The 22,240-nt window shown below is 45.3% G+C and overlaps 1 protein-coding gene across 4 annotated transcripts in view; it reads right to left on the bottom strand.

Moving 5' to 3' along the window:
* Window positions 1-22,240, bottom strand: part of PI4KA (phosphatidylinositol 4-kinase alpha) — a 131,321-nt gene that overhangs the window by 69,904 nt on the left and 39,177 nt on the right. For 3 of the 4 annotated variants that reach the window (XM_087423796.1, XM_087423798.1, XM_087423799.1), the window contains 12 exons: window positions 20,200-20,348; window positions 18,448-18,513; window positions 13,655-13,751; window positions 11,856-12,047; window positions 11,232-11,332; window positions 10,464-10,593; window positions 8,981-9,113; window positions 7,359-7,454; window positions 6,797-6,980; window positions 6,238-6,341; window positions 3,479-3,647; window positions 854-904 (listed from right to left, as the gene is read on the bottom strand). In XM_087423796.1, the coding sequence (XP_087279922.1) occupies window positions 854-904; window positions 3,479-3,647; window positions 6,238-6,341; window positions 6,797-6,980; window positions 7,359-7,454; window positions 8,981-9,113; window positions 10,464-10,593; window positions 11,232-11,332; window positions 11,856-12,047; window positions 13,655-13,751; window positions 18,448-18,513; window positions 20,200-20,348 (1,472 nt within the window). The remainder of the gene's footprint in view (window positions 1-853; window positions 905-3,478; window positions 3,648-6,237; window positions 6,342-6,796; window positions 6,981-7,358; window positions 7,455-8,980; window positions 9,114-10,463; window positions 10,594-11,231; window positions 11,333-11,855; window positions 12,048-13,654; window positions 13,752-18,447; window positions 18,514-20,199; window positions 20,349-22,240) is intronic. The other variant, XM_087423797.1, reaches the window with a different exon arrangement.

Here is a 22,240-nt window from a genome sequence, read left to right as displayed (position 1 = left end):
ATCAGGAGAGGTGCCTCTCAGTTTGCCTGCCTGATGACCTCTACAACCTGGGTCACCCCAGAGCTCGGAGGTCAACCCCTCTGGTGTTCCACATGAAGGGACACACATGTCAATGCTCAAGACTCAAACTACTAGGGGTGGAGTGGCGTGGGAAGGAACTGGAAGGCAGAAGCAATGGCTAAACTAGAAGCTGGGTTACGTGGAAGCTACCGATGAAAACAAATACTAGAACATCGTGCCCTGGCTTAGGACCAGCAGCAAGGAACGACTGAGAAAAGGAAAAATGACTTCTACGAAGGCCATTTGGGAAGACTCAGTGAACGCAGGTTGAGACAGGACAAGATGGAGGCGGGCTCTCTACCACGGCATGCTGTGGCAGGTAAGAGGGCCCACGATGTCCCCCAGATGACACTGAGGGCTGCAGCTCCAAGGCCCAAGCACCAGCCAGAGGCCCCAGGCCGCATCTGGCAGGAAGGGGCCAGGGAAGGGATGGAAGAGGTGCCAGCCCAGCAACAGTCAGAGGCACCAGAGCAGGGAATGAGACACAGGGTGAACCTGGAGTCGGACTTTGTCCCTGGGAGCCACGCAAGAGGGAACTGAAGCGGGTTCCCTGGTCAACTGAGGTTCGGGCAGGGCACGGAGAAAGGGAGTGAGACACTGTGGCCATAGCAGGTACATATCTACAGGACAGTCACAGAAGAGCTGGCGGTGGCTGAAACACAGCCCCATCTACAGAATCACTATGGCCTCAAAACAGCATTTTTCTAAGAAATTTGTTGTGCGTCGCTAGGCAACACTCAAAACATGAGCACAGTATCTGGAGTCTGACATCACCCTACTAATGAATACTCACCACAGCTATTACAGGAATGAGTACGCCCAAGTTCCCCGCACTGCTAGAAGCCTAAAAAAGAATAGAACTGAGTCACTGATGAGCATGTGTTTCTTTTATTTAAAAAAAAACAAAAGACACAAGATAGTGTTATGTAAAGCTGCAATTCCTTAATCTAAAAGAAATGATGAGATATACAGAGAGAGATGTATAAAGACGCTCATCCAGCATAATTTTAATAGCAAAAAAAAATGGAAACAAATGTCAAACAGTAGAATGATTATATTCTTCTGCATAATTAAATACCACAAAGCCGTTAAAAAGACAACTTTCTGAAAAATATTTAGTCACCTTGGAAAGTGCCCACAGCAAATGTTAAATGGAAAGAAATCAGGATTTAAGAGTATGCTCTGATACAATCGCAACTATGTAAAATAAATATATTTGCATAAAAAATCTAGGAGGAAGTCTATCAAAATGTTAACAATGACTATATCTGAGTAGAGGGATTATGGGTGTTTTTTACTTTATTATTTATAGGTTTCTGTATCTTTTCTATAATAAATATATATTCTTTCCAAGTCTAGGAAAATTTGGGGGTTACTTTAAAATAACTAAATAAAAAGCAGGTTCCCTGGCTAGACACACAAAGGTAGCTAAACTGTGGTACACACTGATTAGCCAAAGTTCCAGAAGCGCGTGCCTAAGCACATTAGACTTATTTTCTGTTACATACAAGAATGGTAGCAGCTGTGAGCATTAAGCACTGGCTGTATGCCAGGCACTGCTCCCAGTACTTCACACGGATCAACTTTATCTTCAGGGGAGAAAACAGCGTTTGAGTAGCTTGCCAAGGTCCCATGGCTGCTCAGTGGCAGGGATGGAATCCTAAGCCGTGCCCGCTCCACTCTGGAAACTAAGGGACTCACTGCTGCCTGATGATTAGACACAATCCACATTTATTAACTTATAATCACAGCTCCTCATCTTCAACAAGGCAGAATGTTGGCCCTCTTACTGCTCCTCTAAGCCCCCCTTATTCCACGAGGTCCCAAGTCATGGGGAAAGTGCAGCGGTTGCTCAATAAACACTTGCCTACTCACTTCACTATCAGTAAATAGGAGATATTCTGCAAAGAATAGAATTCACAGCTTGGTACCTAGTGAGTGGAAAAGGGGATCCCTCCATTGCCCGTGGCACAACCCCCATTCCCCAGCCTGTGAACAAAGCATTAAATCCCAAGTCTTGAGACTGTAAACACACAGCAAGAGTAGGTAGAGGTGAGCAGCCCATGGGTCCCAGGGGCCATCCTTTAGGGAACTGAGGTACAATTCCCAAGGGAAAGAAGGAGACTGGCTCCCGAAAAACCCCTCAGACAGGTTACAGCCTCTGCTTTCTCGGGTGCTGAATGCCGCCCTGCATCATCGGAGCAGCCCTCTCATCCCGATACCAAAGGCCCTGCAGGACACGACAGATGCCCTTATCTCCTGTGCAGCGGGATGGGCCTAGCTGTGCACCAGCCCAGGAGACTTGAGAAATCAGTCGCCCAGATCACTGTTGGCGGACCTGGCAGAGCAAGGCTGAATTAGAGCAAAGGGTCTTGGAATCCTTTCTGCAATAGTTACTCCCTCTTAGCCAAGATTTACACACAAGGGGCTCCTTCTCATTCAGTTTCCAACTTAGCTGTCACCTCCTCAGAGAGGCCTCCACGACCAGCCCCATCTAAAGTGCCCCTCATCACACTGCCCTGTTTCATTTGCACCGGGTCCTCCCACTAAACTCACAGGAGCAGGCTGCTCCTTGTCTGCCTGTTGACTTCTGTAACCCCAGGACCTACAACAAGGGTCAGGATCCAACCCACCATTTCTTAGAAATAAAGTTTATGGGAGTACAGCCACCCGTTTGTTTTTATATTGGTTACAGCTGCTTTAACGCTACCATGGCAGAGCTGAGTAATTTCAACAGAGACCATATGGCTCGCAAAACCTAAAACATGTAGTCTGGCTCTTTACAGAAAAAGTGGGCTGACCCCTGACCTAGGCACCTAGTAGGTGAACAGTAACTGTCTGGGGAAGGGGAAAGAGGAGATGGAAGCAGGGAGGAAAGACAAAGGAGGACGAGGGTGGAAACTCAATAGAGGGACTGGTACCCATATGAGGAGGGGAGATGAAGGGGTAAGAGGTTTAACCTGCCTCAACCTCCTCAATCTGTCTCTTTGGGGGTTCGAGAAGTGACATTTTGTCTGTCCCCATGGATCTGTCTCCCTTGGATGGCCTGAGATTAGGTCAGATCTGGCCCTTCTCCTGCTGTCACTGTGTTCTGATGACAGCCTCCACACCCTGGCTACATGATGGGCGAGAGAAAGGAGAGAGGGGTTAGGAGAGCTCACACTAGGCTGCTGTCGCCTTATCATCCTGGGCTAGGGGAGGTGGCTACCACAAGCCAGATGTGGTCTGACCAGGAAGCCACCCTCTCCCCTGACCCCTGCCAGTACCCTTGAGAAGGAACCTCGCCTCCCTTGTTCTTGCACTTTACCAGATGCATTTAAATCATTTAACAAAGAAAGCACCATATTTCAACCAAGATAATGGCTGGAGACTCAGGCCTGGCCAGCAGGAGAGGCAGCTGGGCCATCTTCCTCCCTACCTTCAGGGCGGGCCCCTTCTCACTGGCCCTCTCGCTGGCGCGCTTTCCCTCCAGCCCCAGCTGCACAAACAGCTCCAACAGGTTCATGAGCAGCTCATCCACAAGGTGCTCGTCCTGGATGTTGGCCGCGATGTTGGCCAGGGCATTGATCACTGCCAGGGAGCAGTGCCTGTCGGGGAGAGAAACGACAGCCACCACAATGCATTGGTCAGCATTGCAGGGGTGAGGCAGGCTGCCTCTCCCCAGCCTCGGCCTGCCGAACCATGCCCCTCTCTGTGCCTGTGAACAAAGCAGCCCTCCAGAGGTGACGAACATACCATCTTTGTGAACCAGCCCCCAAAGGAAAGTCAGCCGCTACAGAAATGACTGTGACCTCTCTCCTGAGATGAACTGAGGGCTTCTGGGAAACTGTTTAGGTTCCAGGAACCTGCAGGTCAGGGACTTGTGAAGGTCTCAGGACACCTCCCTCTGAGTGTCAATGGCCTACTACACAGTAAAAATGGAAGTACTACTCCCAGGCATTTCCTGGTTAGACGCTACTTTCCCCCTCAAATTATAGATAGTCTTAATTCATCACTACCACCTGTAAAACTTTTGTAAAATAATCAGCTTCTTCCTCCACGCTGGGGCTGATGTTGGTTTAGCTCGCATCAGACACGCAGAAAGTGCTCAGTGGTCCTGGGAACCTGCCCCGGGATCAGGCTAGCCCCACATAAACCCCAGATTCAAAGCTGACACTGCCCCCTCAGCGAGACACTGTGAACTAGCGAGGCTGGCCAGGCTTCTATAGACACTGGGGGCAGCCCAATCCTGCCACCTCCATGCTGTGTGACCCTAGATGAGGAGCTCAAGTCTTTGAGCCTCAGTTTCTTCCTGAGTAAAACAAAGACAGTAATTCCCTCCTTGGGGGGGGAGAAGAAATTAAACACTCTAAATGAAGCACTGAGCACACCGTCTGGTCCCCAGAAATCACAGAGCAAATGGCAGCTGTGACAAAAAGCATCCCCTTCACAGACAGGTAAATTCCTAGGAGATAAGGGCAAATGAGTGGCAGTAAATGCTTCCGGGGGTGAGGAAGAGGACAAATCACTTTTGGTGGCAATATCAGAGAAGGTTTTATGGAAGAAGAGGACATTTGAATCAGAAGTTGAAGAACTGGTAGGCACAGAGAACTGTGAGTACTGCAAACAGCAGGGGCCAAGAGCAGCAAGACAGATGTGAGGGTCAGAAGGAAAATGGCAGCAAAGATGGGGCGATGGGGAAGGCAAGCAGGAGTCATTTTCAGAGCAAGAACCAGAAAGACGTGTCTTGGTCGGCATGTGAGTTTCAGTGCAGAGACCAGGACCGACGGAAGGAGAGGGAGGTGAGCTGGCTACCTCTCCTCAGGCTCTTCTAGTAGCCTGGGCTCCCAATGGTGGCAGTGAGAAGACAAAGAAACAATAAAATGCCAAGAGCTTGAATTTATACAGAGCTTTCACATATATGACCTCATTTACCCAACAACTAGAGACAGCTGTTCATTTGACAAATGAGGAAACTGAGGCACAGAGAGGGTGAGCGTTTTCTGAGGGCATGTAGCCACACTCTCGCTCACTAAAGTGACTCAGAGAGAATCTCAGAGTGAGGCCTTGATGTAATGGTCAAGAGAGGAGAAAAGAAACACCGACAAAGGGGTAACGTCACTTCCTCCCTGCCCGACCCCTCTGAGATCCTCCTGCCTTTACTTCCCCCTCTCTCTCTCTTCTCTTGATCTGACAAACTCTTGAGAGATCCTCCAAACATAGAAAAACAGGTCCCTGCCCTCAAGGCATTCCCAGCAAGGGCAAGGAATAGACAAGGAAGCATATCTCAGTCTGCCAGGGAAAACTGGACAGACTTTACACAAATATCAAACATTCAAGGATATAAAATGCCCATCCCCTTTGACCCTCTAATCCCACCTCTCAGAATCTACCCTGAGGAGAACATCAGAGATGCTCACAAATATGTAGCTATTAGGTTGTTCAACGCAGTGCTTACCAGCAGAAAAACTGGAAAACTATCTGATGTCCATGCTAGGGACCAGTTAGGTAAATCATGGCGCTGCTCTACGACGGGACACTATGAAGCCGTTAAAGGGACATGCAGAGGAACATTTATGGCATGATTCATGTGTTGCTACATAAAAAAGCAGGTCACTCAGGGGCCGGCCCCATGGCTTAGCGGTTAAGTGCGCACACTCTGCTACCGGCGGCCCGGATTCGGATCCCGGGCGCGCACCGACGCACTGCTTGTCCAGCCATGCTGAGGCCACGTCCCACATGCAGCAACTAGAAGGATGCGCAACTATGACATACAACTATCTACTGGGGCTTTGGGGAGAAAAAGGGAAAAAAAGGAGGAGTATTGGCAATAGATGTTAGCTCAGGGCCAGTCTTCCTCAACAAAAAGAGGATTGGCATGGATGTTAGCTCAGGGCTGATTTTCCTCACAAAAAAAAAAAAAAAAAAAGCAGGTCACTCAGGTGGGCACTCGGAGCCCGTTTGGAGTCGGGGAGGGTCTGGGGTAACGAGCACTGAGATGCTCAGGTCCGGGTGGCAGGTAATGGGGTTTTCATTTCTTGCCTTGTACACACAAGCTGTGTGTACATTGATTTGTAGCATATAGTGCTCTTGTAAGAAGAAAAGCTTACTTAAAAGACAAACCCCCAAACCTTATATTTGCGAAGGGAGTTAAATACTGTCATGATCTAGAGCGACAATGAGGTCCGGAAGAATTACCTGTAGCCATGGTCCTTGTAATCTTTAGTGGCTGAGTACACGACAGAGCTGGCCTTCACGCTGATCTGCTGGAAGAGATTCCACACTTCCTGATAAATGTATTGCTGGAAGAGAGTGAGGGACACTGTTACCACGCCACGACTCCTCCATGAAAGCCCCTCCCTGGAACACAGACAAGGCCCGTCTATCGTCATCCAGAGGGAAAGCTCCTGGAATCACGGACCATAAGGGTCTGAAAGACTTTCCAGGGCATTCACTCCTAAAGCTTTAAACAAACTTCAAATTAAAAGCTAAAAGAGAAATAGCTTCAATTTAAATCCTATTATATGTTATTAGCAAGAAATTAGTTTAAACTTCTTGTTTTCCCAGCACTCACAGAACAGTTACACTCTTCTTTTTTATTTGAAAAAGAATCTCACTATTCAGTGTTAAGACAGTTGTGAGCATTTAACTCATTGGCAGGGTAAATTTAATCTGTATTTTTACATTGCTGATAGACAAAGGAGTTTAACGAGGCTTGCACAGGGTGAGTAGGTTTCATGACAGGGGCCTTCCTTACATTTCCAGTGATAACCAGGCAGCCTAGCTGGTCAATGATGAGCACATCGAGGGAGGAGGGGGGCTGGCAGAATTTCTGCTGTAGAATCTGCAGAATTGGCTCCATGACCTTTGGGGTGTCCCTCAGGGCCACCGCGATGTGTCCCAAGGCTCGGATGGTGTGGTCAGGAATCAAGTGAGCGTCCCTATGGGAGGGAAGAACAAAAGCGCACTGAGAATAGTGCTCTGGCATGCAGCAGTGAAATAAAAGCCAGACGCTAGGACCTGGACCTCGAGGTCATCACAGTCTTTCAGATGAAGCATTTATCTGAAAGTGACAGGCTGAGATCCTTAATCACCAGCAGAAACACAAAGTCCCCAGCACTAGGCAGGAAGACAGAGATATTTCTCTATTCTCAAATAGTGGTCCAGGATAGACATCCTAAGGTAGGTTTCACCTTACACCGTGGAAGAAACCCGATGAACAACTCCACACTGTACAAGACAGAAGCACAGACATGTACAAGGCCAGGTGCCCCCCAGTAGCTGCAGAAAGCTGGCTGCCCCCGAGGGATGGGACATACTTGTCGCTCTCCTGGGAGATGTAGAGCCGGTTGGAAAGGCTGGCCAGGAAGGCCTCCACGATCACCGCGTCCACTGTCAAGCCAGCTTTCAGGCACCTGAGCAGCAAGGAAACCCACATGGTGTTAGGCATCAAAACAACAGGTGAGTCTTTTATGTTTTCTTGTTTTGGGGTTGTTTTTTTTTCCTTTCTTGAGTCTACAAAGTTTAAAGAGCTGCTCTGAACATTTTTTCCCCAGAAATGTGAATGAAAGTCATTACATAGAATGAATTCAAAGAATTGCTGAAGATTTTGCCCACTCGATAAATACCTCAGTCGAAAACAATAACTTCATTATTTTGGCCAAAACAGTTTCCTTCAGAATGTCATATTTACCCTAATTCCAATTTAAAATTTCCTGTACTAGGGCCGGCCCCGTGGCTTGGTGGTTAAGTGCGCGCGCTCCGATGCTGGTGGCCCGGGTTCGGATCCCGGGCGCGCACCGAGGCACCACTTCTCCGTCCATCCTGAGGCCGAGTCCCACATACAGCAACTAGAAGGATGTGCAGCTATGACATACAACTAACTACTGGGGCTTTGGGGGGAAAAAATAAATAAATGAAAAATCTTTAAAAATTTCCTGTACTATTCCTTAACTCAAGCCACAGTAACTGATTCAAATGACAGATGGTCCCAAGATGGCTAAGGGGATATCAAAATTTCATATATCAAAGTTTTAACAGTATGGAGAAATGTTTATGTTCTAGAGAAAAGGGGAAATTTAAAAAGCCCCTAAGAACGTCAACTCTTATCAGGTGTCTCTCACTCTCCGCATCTGTTTAGCTCCCAGGCCACAGAGTCAGAGAAGAGCGCAAGTCTGATAGAGAGGGGCCACGCTACTGTCTCGATTTGGCTTCTGAGAGCGAGAAGCCAAAATTCAGAGATACACATTTCATGTAAATCAGAATGTATCTGGCTCCCAAATTTGGAGAGCAAAAGTCACACAGCAGGAGCCTGGGCAGCAAGGGACACTTCATCATATAAAATCCCTCATTTATATTAAAAATTGCACAGAGGGGCTGGCCTGGTGGTGTAGTGGTTAAGTGCGTGTGCTCCGCTTTGGCGGCCCGGGGTTCACAGGTTCGGATCCAGGGTGCGGACTGATGCACCGTTTGTCAAGCCATGCTGTGGCGGCGTCCCATATAAAGTAGAGGAAAATGGGCAGGGTTGTTAGCCCAGGGCCAGTCTTCCTCAGCAAAAAGAGGAGGATTGGCAACAGATGTTAGCTCAGGGCTAATCTTCCTCACACACACACACAAAAAATTACACAGAAAAATAAGATAAAGAAAACATGACAACAGGTTGTTACTCTGGATGATGGGCCAATGGATAATTCTTTTCTTTCTATTTTTCTATACAAGTTTTCTCTATTTTTTATTATGTTTATGATCAGGAACAGGCAGGACGTTTTTATTTTTTACAAATACGTAAAAAGTCCTCTTTTTACATCAAGTATAGGTTTAGAATAATCAGAAACAAGCTTTAAAAAATTACAAACGTTTCTTATTTTGTAAGAATTTATTTTGTTTGAAACACCACTTCCTTCCTTCCCGGGTCATCCATCCCTCTTGCCTGGCCTCCCACCTGCAGATGTTGTCGATGGCAATGTCCCGGAGCTGCTCGTACATGGAAGGCTGGCTCTTCTTTCCCGACATGACATTCAGGGTTGGCTCAGAATGCTCATTGGTTACACTGATTTTTATATCATTGCCAGCAACTGAATGTAAAAATTCAAATATGTATCTGGTTAAGCCTATCTCTTTCCATCCCCTTCTTTATAATTCAAAACCAAAACAATATGTTAAAAATTTTTAGCTTATAAAAGCAATCACTCTAAAAAGATTTGACCAAACATTTCAAAAACAAAAGTGTCTGAGAACAGAAATGATGAAACAAACATGTTTAAATCAAAAGGAAGAATACTGGGGGGGGCCCCACGGCTTAGCAGTTAAGTGCGCGTGCTCGGCTACTGGCCGCCCGGGTTCAGATCCCAGATGCACACCGACGCACCGCTTGTCAGGCCATGCTGAGGTGGCATCCCACATACAGCAACTAGAAGGATGTGCCACTATGACATACAACTATCTACTGGGGCTTTGAGGAGAAAAAGGGAAAAAAAAAGGAGGAGGATGTTAGCTCAAGGCTGGTCTTCCTCAGCAAAAAGAGGAGGATTGGCATGGATGTTAGCTCAGGGCTGATCTTCCTAACAAAAAAAAAAAAAAAAAAAAAAAAAGGAAGAACACTTAGGTCACAAAGTCATAAATATGTACAACAGCAATTTCTTAAAAAATGGTTCCAAAGTCCTGATGAGCATCCACAGGCACCCAGCCCTGAAGTGACGCATGGTCCTGTCCCCAAGGGTTATCTAGCTAACGTGCACAAAGCAGGTTGGGGGCGGGGGGCAAGTGTGAGAGCGGGGGACTTAGAGCCAGAAGGATCCCTCCTTGCTCAGGAGGCCAGGGAAAGTCTTTCAACTGCTCGGAGTTTGGGTTTGTTCATCTAAAGGGAGAGGATTAAAATGCTCACCTTCATAGAACAAAGGGTAGGATGAGTGATACTATACTACAGCCTGAGCACACAGCAGGTGTTCCATTAATGTTAGTGGTTATAGGTCACTAGATTTGCTCTGAGCCCATGTCCTCGTCTATATAAACAATAATACACTCGTAGGGCAGGGGGACTAAATGAGATCACACACGAAGAACTTCTTGCCCAGTGTCTGGGACACATAGGACTCACACTTCAGACTACTTCAGTGAGAGAAGGGGCCAAAAAGAAAGCAGGACTAGAGAGGGGCCTTCAGTGGTGGCAGGAGTACACGACAGGAGAAGAAAGAGGAAAGAAAGGCCCGGAGCCCCGAGGGGGTCATGTAGGGAATGACATGAGAAAAAGCATGGAGGAGGAATAAGCCCAAGCACGGGGCAAAGGGCACAGCCCAGCCACAACTTCTCAGTCACAAAACTGTGTTGGCCTCACACACAAAGTCACGTGGTCCTTTTCTTGGAGCCTCAAGAGCACATGGGGCCTGGGGGCTGGAGAAACGGCCTCAGGTACAGCCACCCGTTACCTGTATGGTACTGACTGTGGCACTTATACAGCTTCACCAGCACGGGGGACGGGACGACCAGGAAGTCCCGAAGAGACGGTGTCACCGAGTGCACCACCACTGGAAACCTCTCACACAGACGGCCCAGACCCTGCAACACACCGTTGACGCATTCAGCAGGCCCAAGCAGTGAGATGCTCAACCCTTCAGATACTCAAGTTGGACTGAAAACTTCCAAGGTCAAAGCTCCCAGGGCCACTTGGCCATGGGGCAAAAAGACAGGGAAGGGGGATGGTCTTGACTCTCTTTCACCTAAGGTGAGATACATTGTTAAAGTCTGTCCATTTCTTTTGGAAGCAAATTAGAGGAGAAAGGGTACAAAACATGATTTTTAAACAATGGCAGATGTGGAGTCACTGGGGTTTGTGACAAGGTAAGAGTCTCGGCAGAGCAGAGCTGGCACTGCAGATGTCAAGAGACGACCTCTCACACAGCCCTCTGGCTCACTTTCACAGCCCTTCACCCGTAGCCTTGGGAATGGTCCAGCAGAAATAGGGCAGCCTCTCCACAAAAGAGGACCCAGCTGTGCCTGGACCTCACTCACAGAAATCCCAGCACGCTGTAGGCAGTGGCCCCCGCTCAGTGGTGAACTATGTCCACAGCAGGCTCTAGTTGAAGTTTAAAGACAATACCTCAGACTCTGCTGCTGGTGCCAACCACAGCCTGAATGACATGACAAGAAGGCCCTGCTAACGAGCTCTAAGCCTCTCCAATGCCCGTGAGACTGACCTGCAGACAGCAGATAAGCAAAGGCAAATGAGCAATGATGACTTTGCTGGATGTCTTGGACTGCAGCTTCTCAGACAACTTGATGCAAAGATTTTCTGCACCTAAATTCAAAATCAGAAGGGGGTATGAAAGATTAGCAAAGTCCAATATTTACAAAATACTCATTCACCAATTAATAATACAATTTAACTAAACCTCAGAGACATACTTTTTGCAGGGTTTACTAATACTGAGAGGTTACACCAGAAAGTGTTTGGAGGCAGAAGTCCCTAACTGAAACCTCATCTCTGCTCCTTCTCTGTTGTGAAAACACCTTCCAGCACAGTGTGAGACTACTCTCTATTCTCTGCTGGCCCTGAGCCCCCTTGTCCTGACAGCATTCTGTGCACGGCAGCCATCCATCTGTCACACGCTTCCCATTCTGCTGCTCATACTAAACAAGCACCTTCTCCTCCAGCAATGAGCTCCCACTTCTCCACATAAAGGCCCACGAACCAGCAGGAAGTAGTGGAGAGAAGACACAGGTCCTGTGGCCTCGGCCATCACTATCCTCCCAGGTCTGGTTTCCTCAACTGCAGGACCGTGACACTAGACATCCAGGCCACAGCTGGAGATGATGCTTACCCTGCTCATCCTTTACGGCCCACACCATGAGGTCCACACAGGCGGCATTTGCCTGGCAGCGCAGCTTGAGGGGGCTCAGCTCGTTGTGGATCCGGTCTGCATCGTGTAGAATCTTCTGAAGCTCCCCCTGGCTCATGTTGAACTGTTCCAGCACAAAATCATGGATCTCCTTCACAAAGGAGGTCGGAAGGTCTGTGGGAAAGAGAGTGGGCATCACAACAGGAGACAAAACTGCACCAAAATTCAGGCAGTGGCTCTGAACATCTGTGGTCTTTCCCTCTCTAACAAAAACCAAAGAAGAGCACTTTGCTGCTGCCTACTCTGGTTCCAAGAACGCCTGCTAGGAAGAGCTTGGATAGGCTGTGCATAGCTGTCCTCTGTACATGTGCCATCTGGCAATCAGAGGACATGATCATTTCCCAGGGAAGTACGAGCCATACTTTGCTTTAAATAGTTAATATACTAAAACTTGAACATATGAAACACATAAATTGGGATGTATCATCACTGGAACTGGTCCAATTAACAATGAGAAATACCTCAGTGTATATATATTTATTTATGTTTACTTTTTTTTCAGTTTTGAGATATAATTGACATACATCGCTGTATAAGTTTAAAGTGTACAGCATAATGACTGTGATACAGTGATATTTTTTAAAAGGCTGTCAGCTATGAGGTAAGGGCAAAAACTGGTTGTAGCCTGAAGAACAGAATTCCCTGGCTACAGAGCTAGATCTTCAGAGCGCCCAGAGTTCACAGCCTTTTTAAACACTCATCCTTGGGGCCTGGAAAATTCAGGAGAACCACTGTGACAGTCACAAATTAGACCAGCCAAGGAAGCCAGCAACACACAGCACAGGTGAGGAGAGAGGTCTCAGGGATTCCTACGGGTCAGGCCAAGCAGGGCAGTCCCTGACACCCTCCTTAGTGAACTTAACCTTCCTTGCTGTGGCCCCGACCAGACTCAGCTTCCCAGTAGCCTTCAGAATTGGATTAGGAAAATGGCTAACTAGAGTATGGTATATTTACATTACAATATTACATGGTCATCAAAACTTATATTTATGAAGAACATCCAATATCATAAGGGAAGAACGTAGAAAAAATGTTTTAAAAATGCACAAAAGAGAGACTGGAAGGAGGTGCTAAATTTGTGTGTGTATGCGTGCTACCCTATTAAGATATTTTCTCTGACTTACAAGATTATGAGTGCCTCATTTTCTTTTCTTTCTTAACTTTTTAAAATGTTTAAAATAGACATGTTAAACTATACACATGATCAGGACAATACAACACATCCACGTCAGAAAAACACCTGAGGAAATAAACCCACCGAAGAACCCATTATTGATGGTACGAGGGGCACAGGGTCATGGACAGATTTTTTTTCCCAAAATTTTCCCAAAATTTCAGTAACCTGACCTGTTACGCGTGTGTGTGTATGTTTTGTTTTGTTTTTTTTTTTTGTGAGGTAGACTAGCCCTGAGCTAACATCCGTTGCCAAGCCTCCTCTTTTTGCTGAGGAAGATTGGTCCTGGGCTAACATCTGTGCCCATCTTAAATATGGGACACTGCCACAGCATGGCTTGACAAGCAGTACATCGGTCCGCGCCTGGGATCCGAACCTGCGAACACTGGGCTGCTGAAGCAGAGCGCATGCACTCAACCACTACGCCACCGGGACGGCCCCTCATCTGTGTTTTTAAGTGGCCCCAGGAGAAAGGAAGCACAAACCTGAGGCAGAGGCCTGGAACACAGTCTCACGGCACTCATGCTCATGTACAAACAGTCCTCACCTTTCATGTAGTACAGAGTGTCACGCAGCATCTTGAACATGGCCACGTAGAGGGGGTCGCTGAATGTGGTGTAGTGGAGATCAGTGCTGGGGTTGGCCTGTGGGGAAGCAGAGGCATGTGACCACAGCAGGGAAACTCTCCTCTGGACCTCCCTTCGCTTTTCATGCTGAGGCCCGGGTAATGATTACATTCACGATTTAGCATTATAAATGGAACAACGTTTATCATGATTCACCACTCGGAACATTTTAATTACTCTCTTCACCCTCTTAAGCATCCAGCAGAGGAAAACAGGAGGTTTACGCTGTCCAGAGATGCCTGTGGGGGAGCAGCCACCTGTACACCTGAAGGAAGGACCACCCCCCTCTCACTGAAAGCTCATCATCTTTGGCTGTCTTTGAACAAAGGGGGACATAGGAAACGGAGGAGGAGAAAGACAGCCAAGGGGCCACCAGACCAGGGGATTCAACTCTGTCCACCACTCAGGCGACAGACACCACAGCCAGGGCACCTTCAGCTTTAGTTTATATACATATATATATATTATTTTTGGTGAGGAAGATTGGCCCCCAACCAACATCTGTTGCTAATCCTCCTCCTTTTGCTGAGGAGATTGGTCCTGAGCTAACATCCACACCCATTTTCCTCCACTTTGTATGTGGGACGCCGCCACAGCATGGCTTAATGAGTGGTGCATACGTCTGCAGCCAAGATCTGAACCCGAGAACCCTGGGCCACCGAAGCGGAGCACGCGAACTCAACCATTAGGCCACCAGGCCGGCCCCTATATTTTGTAATTAAAATTCATTTTAAATCATTCTTTAGTAATCTAATCTAAAATGTAGCACTATCTTTCTTCTGGGGAAAAAAATTCACACAAAGTCTAATGAGTTGTATAAGATGCAGTTCTTAACTACTATACATTCCCAGTTTAGTAAAATGGAAAGGCACAATTTATTATAATTCTTGACACATGTAAAAGTGATCTGCACATTCAGGTGAGGGGGATGAGGATGATGAGGAAGCAAATCTGCAGGTGTGGTGGGAAGGGGCCTGCAGTGCGAGGCTGACAGAGGGAGCTAGAATCGCCTGGAGGACATGAGAGTGATGCCAGTTTTCAAGTGGGCACTGAAAATATGAGCTATGGTTAACAAAGTGCCATTGATGGGCCCTGTGCTAACTAACTGCTTTAGAGACATCACCTCCCACAGTCCTCACAACATCCCTGTGGGGCAGAGATGAAGAGACTAGACTTGCTAAAGTTAAAGCAGCACAGGGGTCTGATTCAGGAGCCAGGAAGAAGTCACAGCAAGCAGAGAGTGGAGCCCAGATAAGGTACCCAGCTCCATCACTCACTAGCTAGGTAACTAACGTTCCTTAACCCTGGAAGCCTCAGTTTCCCCATCTGTAAACGGGGAACTGCTGTGGGATTCAAGGAGAGAGTGAGTCAAGTCCTATCACAATGTCTAGCACATAATAAGCATGCAATAATTGCTAGTGATTATTGATAATAATTATTATATTGCAGTAACTCTAGGGTGGAGTTTAAGTTCTTTTTTTTTAGCCACAAAATCATTTCTTCAAATGGACATTTATATTAAAGTCCAAATTACAAAACAGAAACTGTTCTGGTTCAACAGGGAGAAGGGTCCCATTTTCCCAGCTTTCCCCTACACTAGTAAGACAAGCCCTAAAGGGGATCCCCACTGAGCCTCAACTTTTCCCTTAGGACTAGACTGACACTCTTCATTACAGACCAGGTGCAGGCCCAACAAATGGCCAGTTGTTCTGACTGCCCAGCCCAGTTCCCAGACCTGGTCCTCCTGGTCTGCCCTGGGTTACACATGACCACACACTGACAGAGGAAACTACGAGGCCTCTGAGACTGCAAGCACAGTGAGAGAAACAAAGCTCAGGCCAACAGGCAGGACAACAAAAGGGTTGCAAGACAAGGTAGGAAGTGCCAGACTGCAACTTGGAGAGTTACAGGAACTGTGCAACACCAAGAACCAACCCAGAGCCAACCACGCCCAGCACACACATCTAACATCTGCAGACAACTTGCTGGGAGCAAGTGCAGGGCAGGAAAAGACACACTCTGCAGGACAGGACAGTCCCTGGTGGTTCCCTCCCCACTTCATAACTGAGCCCCAGTAGTACCAGGCGCTGTGTGTCTTATAATCAGGCAAGAGAAATAACACCAGGCTTAACAAGGAATCTGGGTCCAGCACACAGACATGGCAATCATCAGCCTGGCAAATGCCAATCTCTCTGGATCCTAACACTCAAAAGGGGACTGACCCAAATGTTTCCTGAGATTTTGAGACATCCCAGCACCAACATCTAATGATTTTATAAATAATGCTGTAGGCCTTGGTTCCAAACACATTAAAGACTAGGTATACACTCCTCACACTTAAAAGCCTGGGCCTGCACGTGCCTAGAAAGTACAAGGGGTGTGTACCAATCCTGGAGAAGCGGCTTCGGAAGCACAAAGGAGCAAGGAAGATAAAAGAGCAAAGACTTCAGTCAGAGGACCCAGGCCAGAATCCAGCTCCCACAGTGACTGTGTGATGTGGGCACATTAGGTAGTCCCCCGAACCTGTATCTTTCACCTGTGACATGGAGACACTGACCACTGCTCAGAGGCACTATGAAGTGGTATATTTAAAAAAGCCCATAGAAGTAATAAATGAATATGGTAAAGTTGCAGGATACAAAATCAACATACAAAAACCAGTTGCATTTCTACACACTAACAATGAAGCAGCAGACAGAGAAATTAAGAATACAATCCCATTTACAACTGCAACAAAAAGAATAAAATACCTAGGAATAAACTTAACCAAAGAGGTGGAAGATCTGTACACTGAAAACTATAAAACATTGTTGAAAGAAATTGAAGAAGACACAAAGAAATGGAAAGATATTCCGTGCTCTTGGATTGGAAGAATTAACATAGTTAAGATGTCCATGCTTCCTAAAGCAATATATAGATTCAAAGCAATCCCTATCAAAGTTCCAACAACATTTTTCATAGAAATAGAACAAAGAATCCTAAAATTTATATGGAACAACAAAAGACCCCAAATAGCCAAAGGAATCCCGAGAAAAAAGAACAAAGCTGGAGGTATCACACTCCCTGATTTCAAAATATACTACAAAGCTATAGTAACCAAAACAGCATGGTACTAGCACAAAAACAGACAAACAGTTTGTCATTTGTTGACAGGCAAACAAATGGAATAGAACCGAGAGCCCAGAAATAAACCCACACATCTATTGACAGCTAATTTTCGACAAAGGAGCCAAGAACATACGATGGAGAAAGGAAAGTCTCTTCAACAAATGGTGTTGGCAAAACCAGACAGCCACATGCAAGAAAATGAAAGTAGACCATTATCTTACACCATACACAAAAATTAACTCAAAATGGATGAAAGACTTGAATGTAAGACCTGAAACCATGAAACTTCTAGAAGAAAACATAGGAAGTACTCTCTTCGACATTGGTCTTAGCAACATATTTTCAAGCACCATGTCTGACTGGGCAAGAGAAACAAAAGAAAAAATAAACAAATGGGACTACATCAAACTAAAAAGCTTCTGCACGGCAAAGGAAACCATCAACAAAATGAACAGACAACCTAACAATTGGGAGAAGATATCTGCAAACCATATATCTGATAAGAGGTTAATCTCCAAAATATGTAAAGAACTCATACAGCTCAACAACAAAACACCTAACAACCCAATTAAAAAATGGGCAAAAGACCTGAACAGACATTTCTCCAAAGAAGATATACAGATGGCCAACAGGCACAGGAAAAGATGTTCAGCATCATTAACTATCAGGGAACGCAAATCAAAACTACAATGAGATATCACCTCATGCCTGTCAGAATGGCTATAATTAACAAGACAGGAAACAAGTGTTGGAGAGGATGTGGAGAGAAGGGAACTCTCACACACTGCTGGTGGGAGTGCAAACTGGTGCAGCCACTATGGAAAACAGTATGCAGATTCCTCAAAAAATTAAGGATAGAACTACCATGTGATCCAGCTATTCCACTGCTGGGTATTTATCCAAAGAACGTGAAAACACCAATGCATAAAGATACATGCTCCCCTGCGTTCACTGCGGCATTATTCACAATAGCCAAGACTTGGAAGCAACCTAAGTGCCCATCAAGGGACGAATGGATGTGGTATATATACACAATGGACTACTACTCAGTCATAAGAAAAAATGACAACCAGCCATTTATGACAACATGGATGGACACTGAGGGTATTATGCTAATTGAAATAAGTCAGAAAGAGAAGGTCAAATACCGTATGATCTCACTTATAAGTAGAAGATAAAAACAGCAACAAACACATAGAGACAGAGATTGGATTGGTGGTTACCAGAGGGGAATGGGGGGAGGGAGGAGGGTGAAAAGGATATTAGGTACGTGTGTGGTGATGGACTGTAATTAGTATTTGGGTGGTGAACATGATGTAATCTATGCAGAAATAGAAGTATAATGATGTACACCCGAAATTTGTACAATGTTATAAACCAATGTTACCACAATAAAAAATTAATTAATTAAAAAAAATTTAAAAACCCAGCACAGAGCTAGCTCTCAGGTGGCAGGTGTGTTGTCATTATTGGGACTAGGGAAATTAAGCTGAAAACTCACTGCCAAACCCTTTCACTCCAGCTCCCACATAAACTCTTCCTGCTTTCTCCACACAGATATTCATGTCAGGCTGATCTCACTGTGATGCCCTCAGAAGGGACGTACCTCTATCACGCTGGCTACAACTGCATCCAAGGATTTGAGAACAGGCTCTTCAACGATCTTCTTCACCTATCAGGGAAACAAGACGTCATGATGCACCTGACAAACAGTGAGAGACAGGAATGCCAGCTCCTTCTACTAAAGAACAAATCACGTCGATGGATTAAACCACATAACAAGCTCTCATGTGGTGAAAAATGTGTTGGGAATAATAGGCCAACCACACACACATCATGGGTCCATATCAAGCTATACACACAAAATGTCCTTAATTGGAACTTCTTTTCTCACCCTAGATTGGAATGACATAAAAACAGAAAAGGAACCAACTCCCTCAAGTTTGCTGACATTAGAGTTCCATTTCCAGGATGTGAAAGCGTTCAGACTCCAGGCATCACCCAAACCCTCTCCCAGATGTCAGGACACCTTCACAGCCAGTCCTCCGGTGCTGATGACTCTTCCCTCCTCCCCAAGGCCTGGTGCACTGGCTCTTCCGAAGCTGCCCAGGTAGTCAAACTGCAGCACACATTTAAATGGCTAATAGAAGTGATCATTTCCACCCCTTCTCTATACCAGCATTTAGTACAGGAATGAACTGTTCTGTCAACTGCAGAACCACCTGATAAAACTGCCTGCCGCCCATTATAGTATTTTAAGAAGGTTATTTTAAAAATGTAGAGATAATGACAAACGACAGGCCAGTAGAAGAAATGAAAAATTGCCTAGAAGAAAACCTAAGCTTGAAAAGTTAAAACATACTGGAAAAAATAATTCTCCCTAGGAAGGATGTGAAATATTCAGCCTTCAATTGGGATTTCTGTCATGATACTACGAAGGGCCATCTGAGAAGGCCTTGGGCCACCCAGGCCACTGTTCTGTCTGGGACACTGACAGTGAAGAGCAGTTTACGGAGAGTTTCCTTTCTTGACTGCAACTTTAAAAACACCCTAGGCTATTTAGTAATTCATTATGACTCTATCCTCATTAATTATCACCTCACCTATGCTTTAAAGTCTTCCATCTTCAGCCTACAGCCATTCTCTTTGAGTGATTTCTATTCACACTCCACACAGAGGGAGACGGCTGCTTTCTGCAGCACATGCTTCACACTTTCAGAGGTATCCTTCTGTTCTCTCTCTTTCTTTCCAAAACAGAAAGTCTGATCTTTAGAGTCTGTCCCTGATGACGTCTTCACCCCTATGCCCTCAAATCTGTCTTGAAGCATCCCAGCTCAATCATAACAACTTCAGAGTCCCTGGATCAGAGACCCCTCTATTTCAGGACTCAGACAACGGCACTAATGTCTTCTCTGATGTCATCCAAAGGTTATGCAAAAGTACCCAAATATGCAAAAGTTAGGGTTTTGTATTGATCCAAATAGAGCAGCCCCTGAGGGGGAGTCAGGTGTAACAGAAACTGGACTTGGGGTCAGATTCCCTGGGCTGAGCCCTGGCCCTGCCCCTGGCCTATGGATCCATGATATATTTAACACTGATTTCCTTACCCCTAAAATGGGGGTGCATGGCTGCCTGACCCACATGGTTGCTGCAAGGATTAAATGAGAAAGTATTGCATAATGACTCCACAAATGTTACTCTCCCTCCTTCTTTAATCTAAAAATTTATGACTACTAAGTTGTACTCTGAAATACTGAAAAACTCCTAGTTTTTCTTTTAAAAAGTACAGGTTTTCACCACTAGCAATTTTACTGGTTGATATACACATGGTGTGTTTACCCATCAATGCTCTGCTTACCAAGTTTAAGAGTTCTCGAAGCATTTCTAGTGGAATGTTGAACTCCTTATAGGTGATGCCATTGAAAAGAGGAGAAACTGAGAAACTGGAACTGATGGTGGAGAAGTAGTAATCGGGCTCCAGGGCACTCCCATCAGGTAAGTAAGAGACTGACAGGGAAGAAAACCAGAAAGTCAGTCATGGTAACACATGACCAGGATAATTTCTCAGGCTGATTCCCTCAATAACCAACAAAGGCATAGATTTTGCTTTTGTTTACACTCCAATTCCTTGTTTTTTAATTAAGAAGTAAAGGCTGGATTGCAAATCCTTGGGGAAGGACATCTCTCACTTGAGTGTTTCAGGTCAAAGGCTTAGACATAATCATGTCCTAATATTTTCAACCCAGATAGTATAATTTAACACGTGAGAAGAACAACTGAAAAAAAGAATTATAACTTTTTAAAGGTTCAGAGAAGTGAAAGTTTGAAGCCCACAGTGCCCCAAAGATATTCTACCACCAAAATCAGAAGAAAAATGTATACTATTAGAAATTTCAAAATCAGGGGCCGGCCCTGTGGCTTAGCGGTTAAGTGCGTGCTCTCTGATGCTGGCGGCCCGGTTTCGGATCCCGGGCGCACACCGACACACCGCTTCTCCGGCCACGCTGAGGTCGCGTCCCACGTACGGCAACTAGAAAGCTGTGCAACTATGACATACAACTATCTACTGGGGCTTTGGTGCGAAAATAAATAAATAAATCTTTAAAAAAAAAAAAAAAAAGAAATTTCAAAATCAGAACAAAAATAAAGTCATTCATCCAACACTTACTAATAAATATGAACCCAAAAGCATATAACTGTTTGAATATCCATTATAAGAAAACTATGATAGAAGACTGACTGGAAAATAAATAAGTTGGTAATATTTTCATATTAAATAGTGACAAACTATCAATCTATAAAGAACCAAATAAATCTATTAAAAAAAGAAATTTTATGACTTTCTCAAACACTAGGGCACAGAAAAAGCAAAGACTCGAGTTTACCCCAATTGTGTCAAAGCTGGTGTATAGTTCTATGATGCTGGTGACACACTGCTGACCTGACTAAAAATGGATGGGTCCCAAGAGAGTAAACCAGCAACTTACAACAGAGATGGGCAATAACATTGAGAGGAGTTGAGATGCTGGAAGTCGACACAATAAATGACCACTGAAAGAGGAAATGAATGAGGAAAGAGTGAGGGAGAGAACAAAGCCATTCTAAAGGGAGTAGGTGGGGAAGAGGGTAAGGAGGTGTGCATGTATGTATGTGTATAAAACGTGTGTGGGAAAAAAAAATATTAAAATGTGTGTGGAAAAAAAAATATTAAAATGTGTGTGAATATATATAACATAAGTGAATATATACACATATATTATATATAGATCCCATTATATGTGTGTGTGGTTGGTTTAGTTCACTTAGCATAATGTCTTCCAGGTTCATCCACGTTGTTGCAAATGGCAGGATCTCCTTTTCTAAGGCTGAATAATATTCCTGGAAAACATGCTAAGTGAAATAAGCCAGTCACAGAAAGAAAAACTACATGATCTCACTTATATGTAGAATCTAAAAAAGTCGAATACATAGGAGCAGAGAGTTGAGTGGTGGTTACCAGGGGCGGGGAGGTGGAGGAAATGGGGAGACGTTGGTCAAAGGGTACAAAGTTGTGATTATGTAGGATGGATAAGTCTACAGATCTAATGAACAGCATGATGACCATAGTTAATAATACTGTATTGAATACTGGAAATTTGCTAAGAGAGCAGATTTCAGGTGCTCTCACCACAAAAAGAAAAAAATAGTAACTATGTGAGGAGATGGATATGTTAATAGTTTGACTATAGTAATCATTTCATTACGTATATGTATATCAAATCATGTTGTACACCATAAGTGTATACAAGTTTATTTTAAAAATAATAATAATCATAATAAGAGAAGGTAAGAAGTTTGTGATCAGGGGCCGGCCCCGTGGCTTAGCGGTTAAGTGCACGTGCTCCGCTACTGGCGGCCCA

This window comes from Ceratotherium simum, chromosome 35 (assembly GCF_057802395.1).
Source record: "Ceratotherium simum simum isolate JZ-2026a chromosome 35, ASM5780239v1, whole genome shotgun sequence".
Taxonomy (NCBI): Eukaryota; Metazoa; Chordata; class Mammalia; order Perissodactyla; family Rhinocerotidae; genus Ceratotherium; species Ceratotherium simum.
Note: the sequence above shows the minus strand (reverse complement) of the source record. Positions and strands in the feature narration are given on the sequence as shown.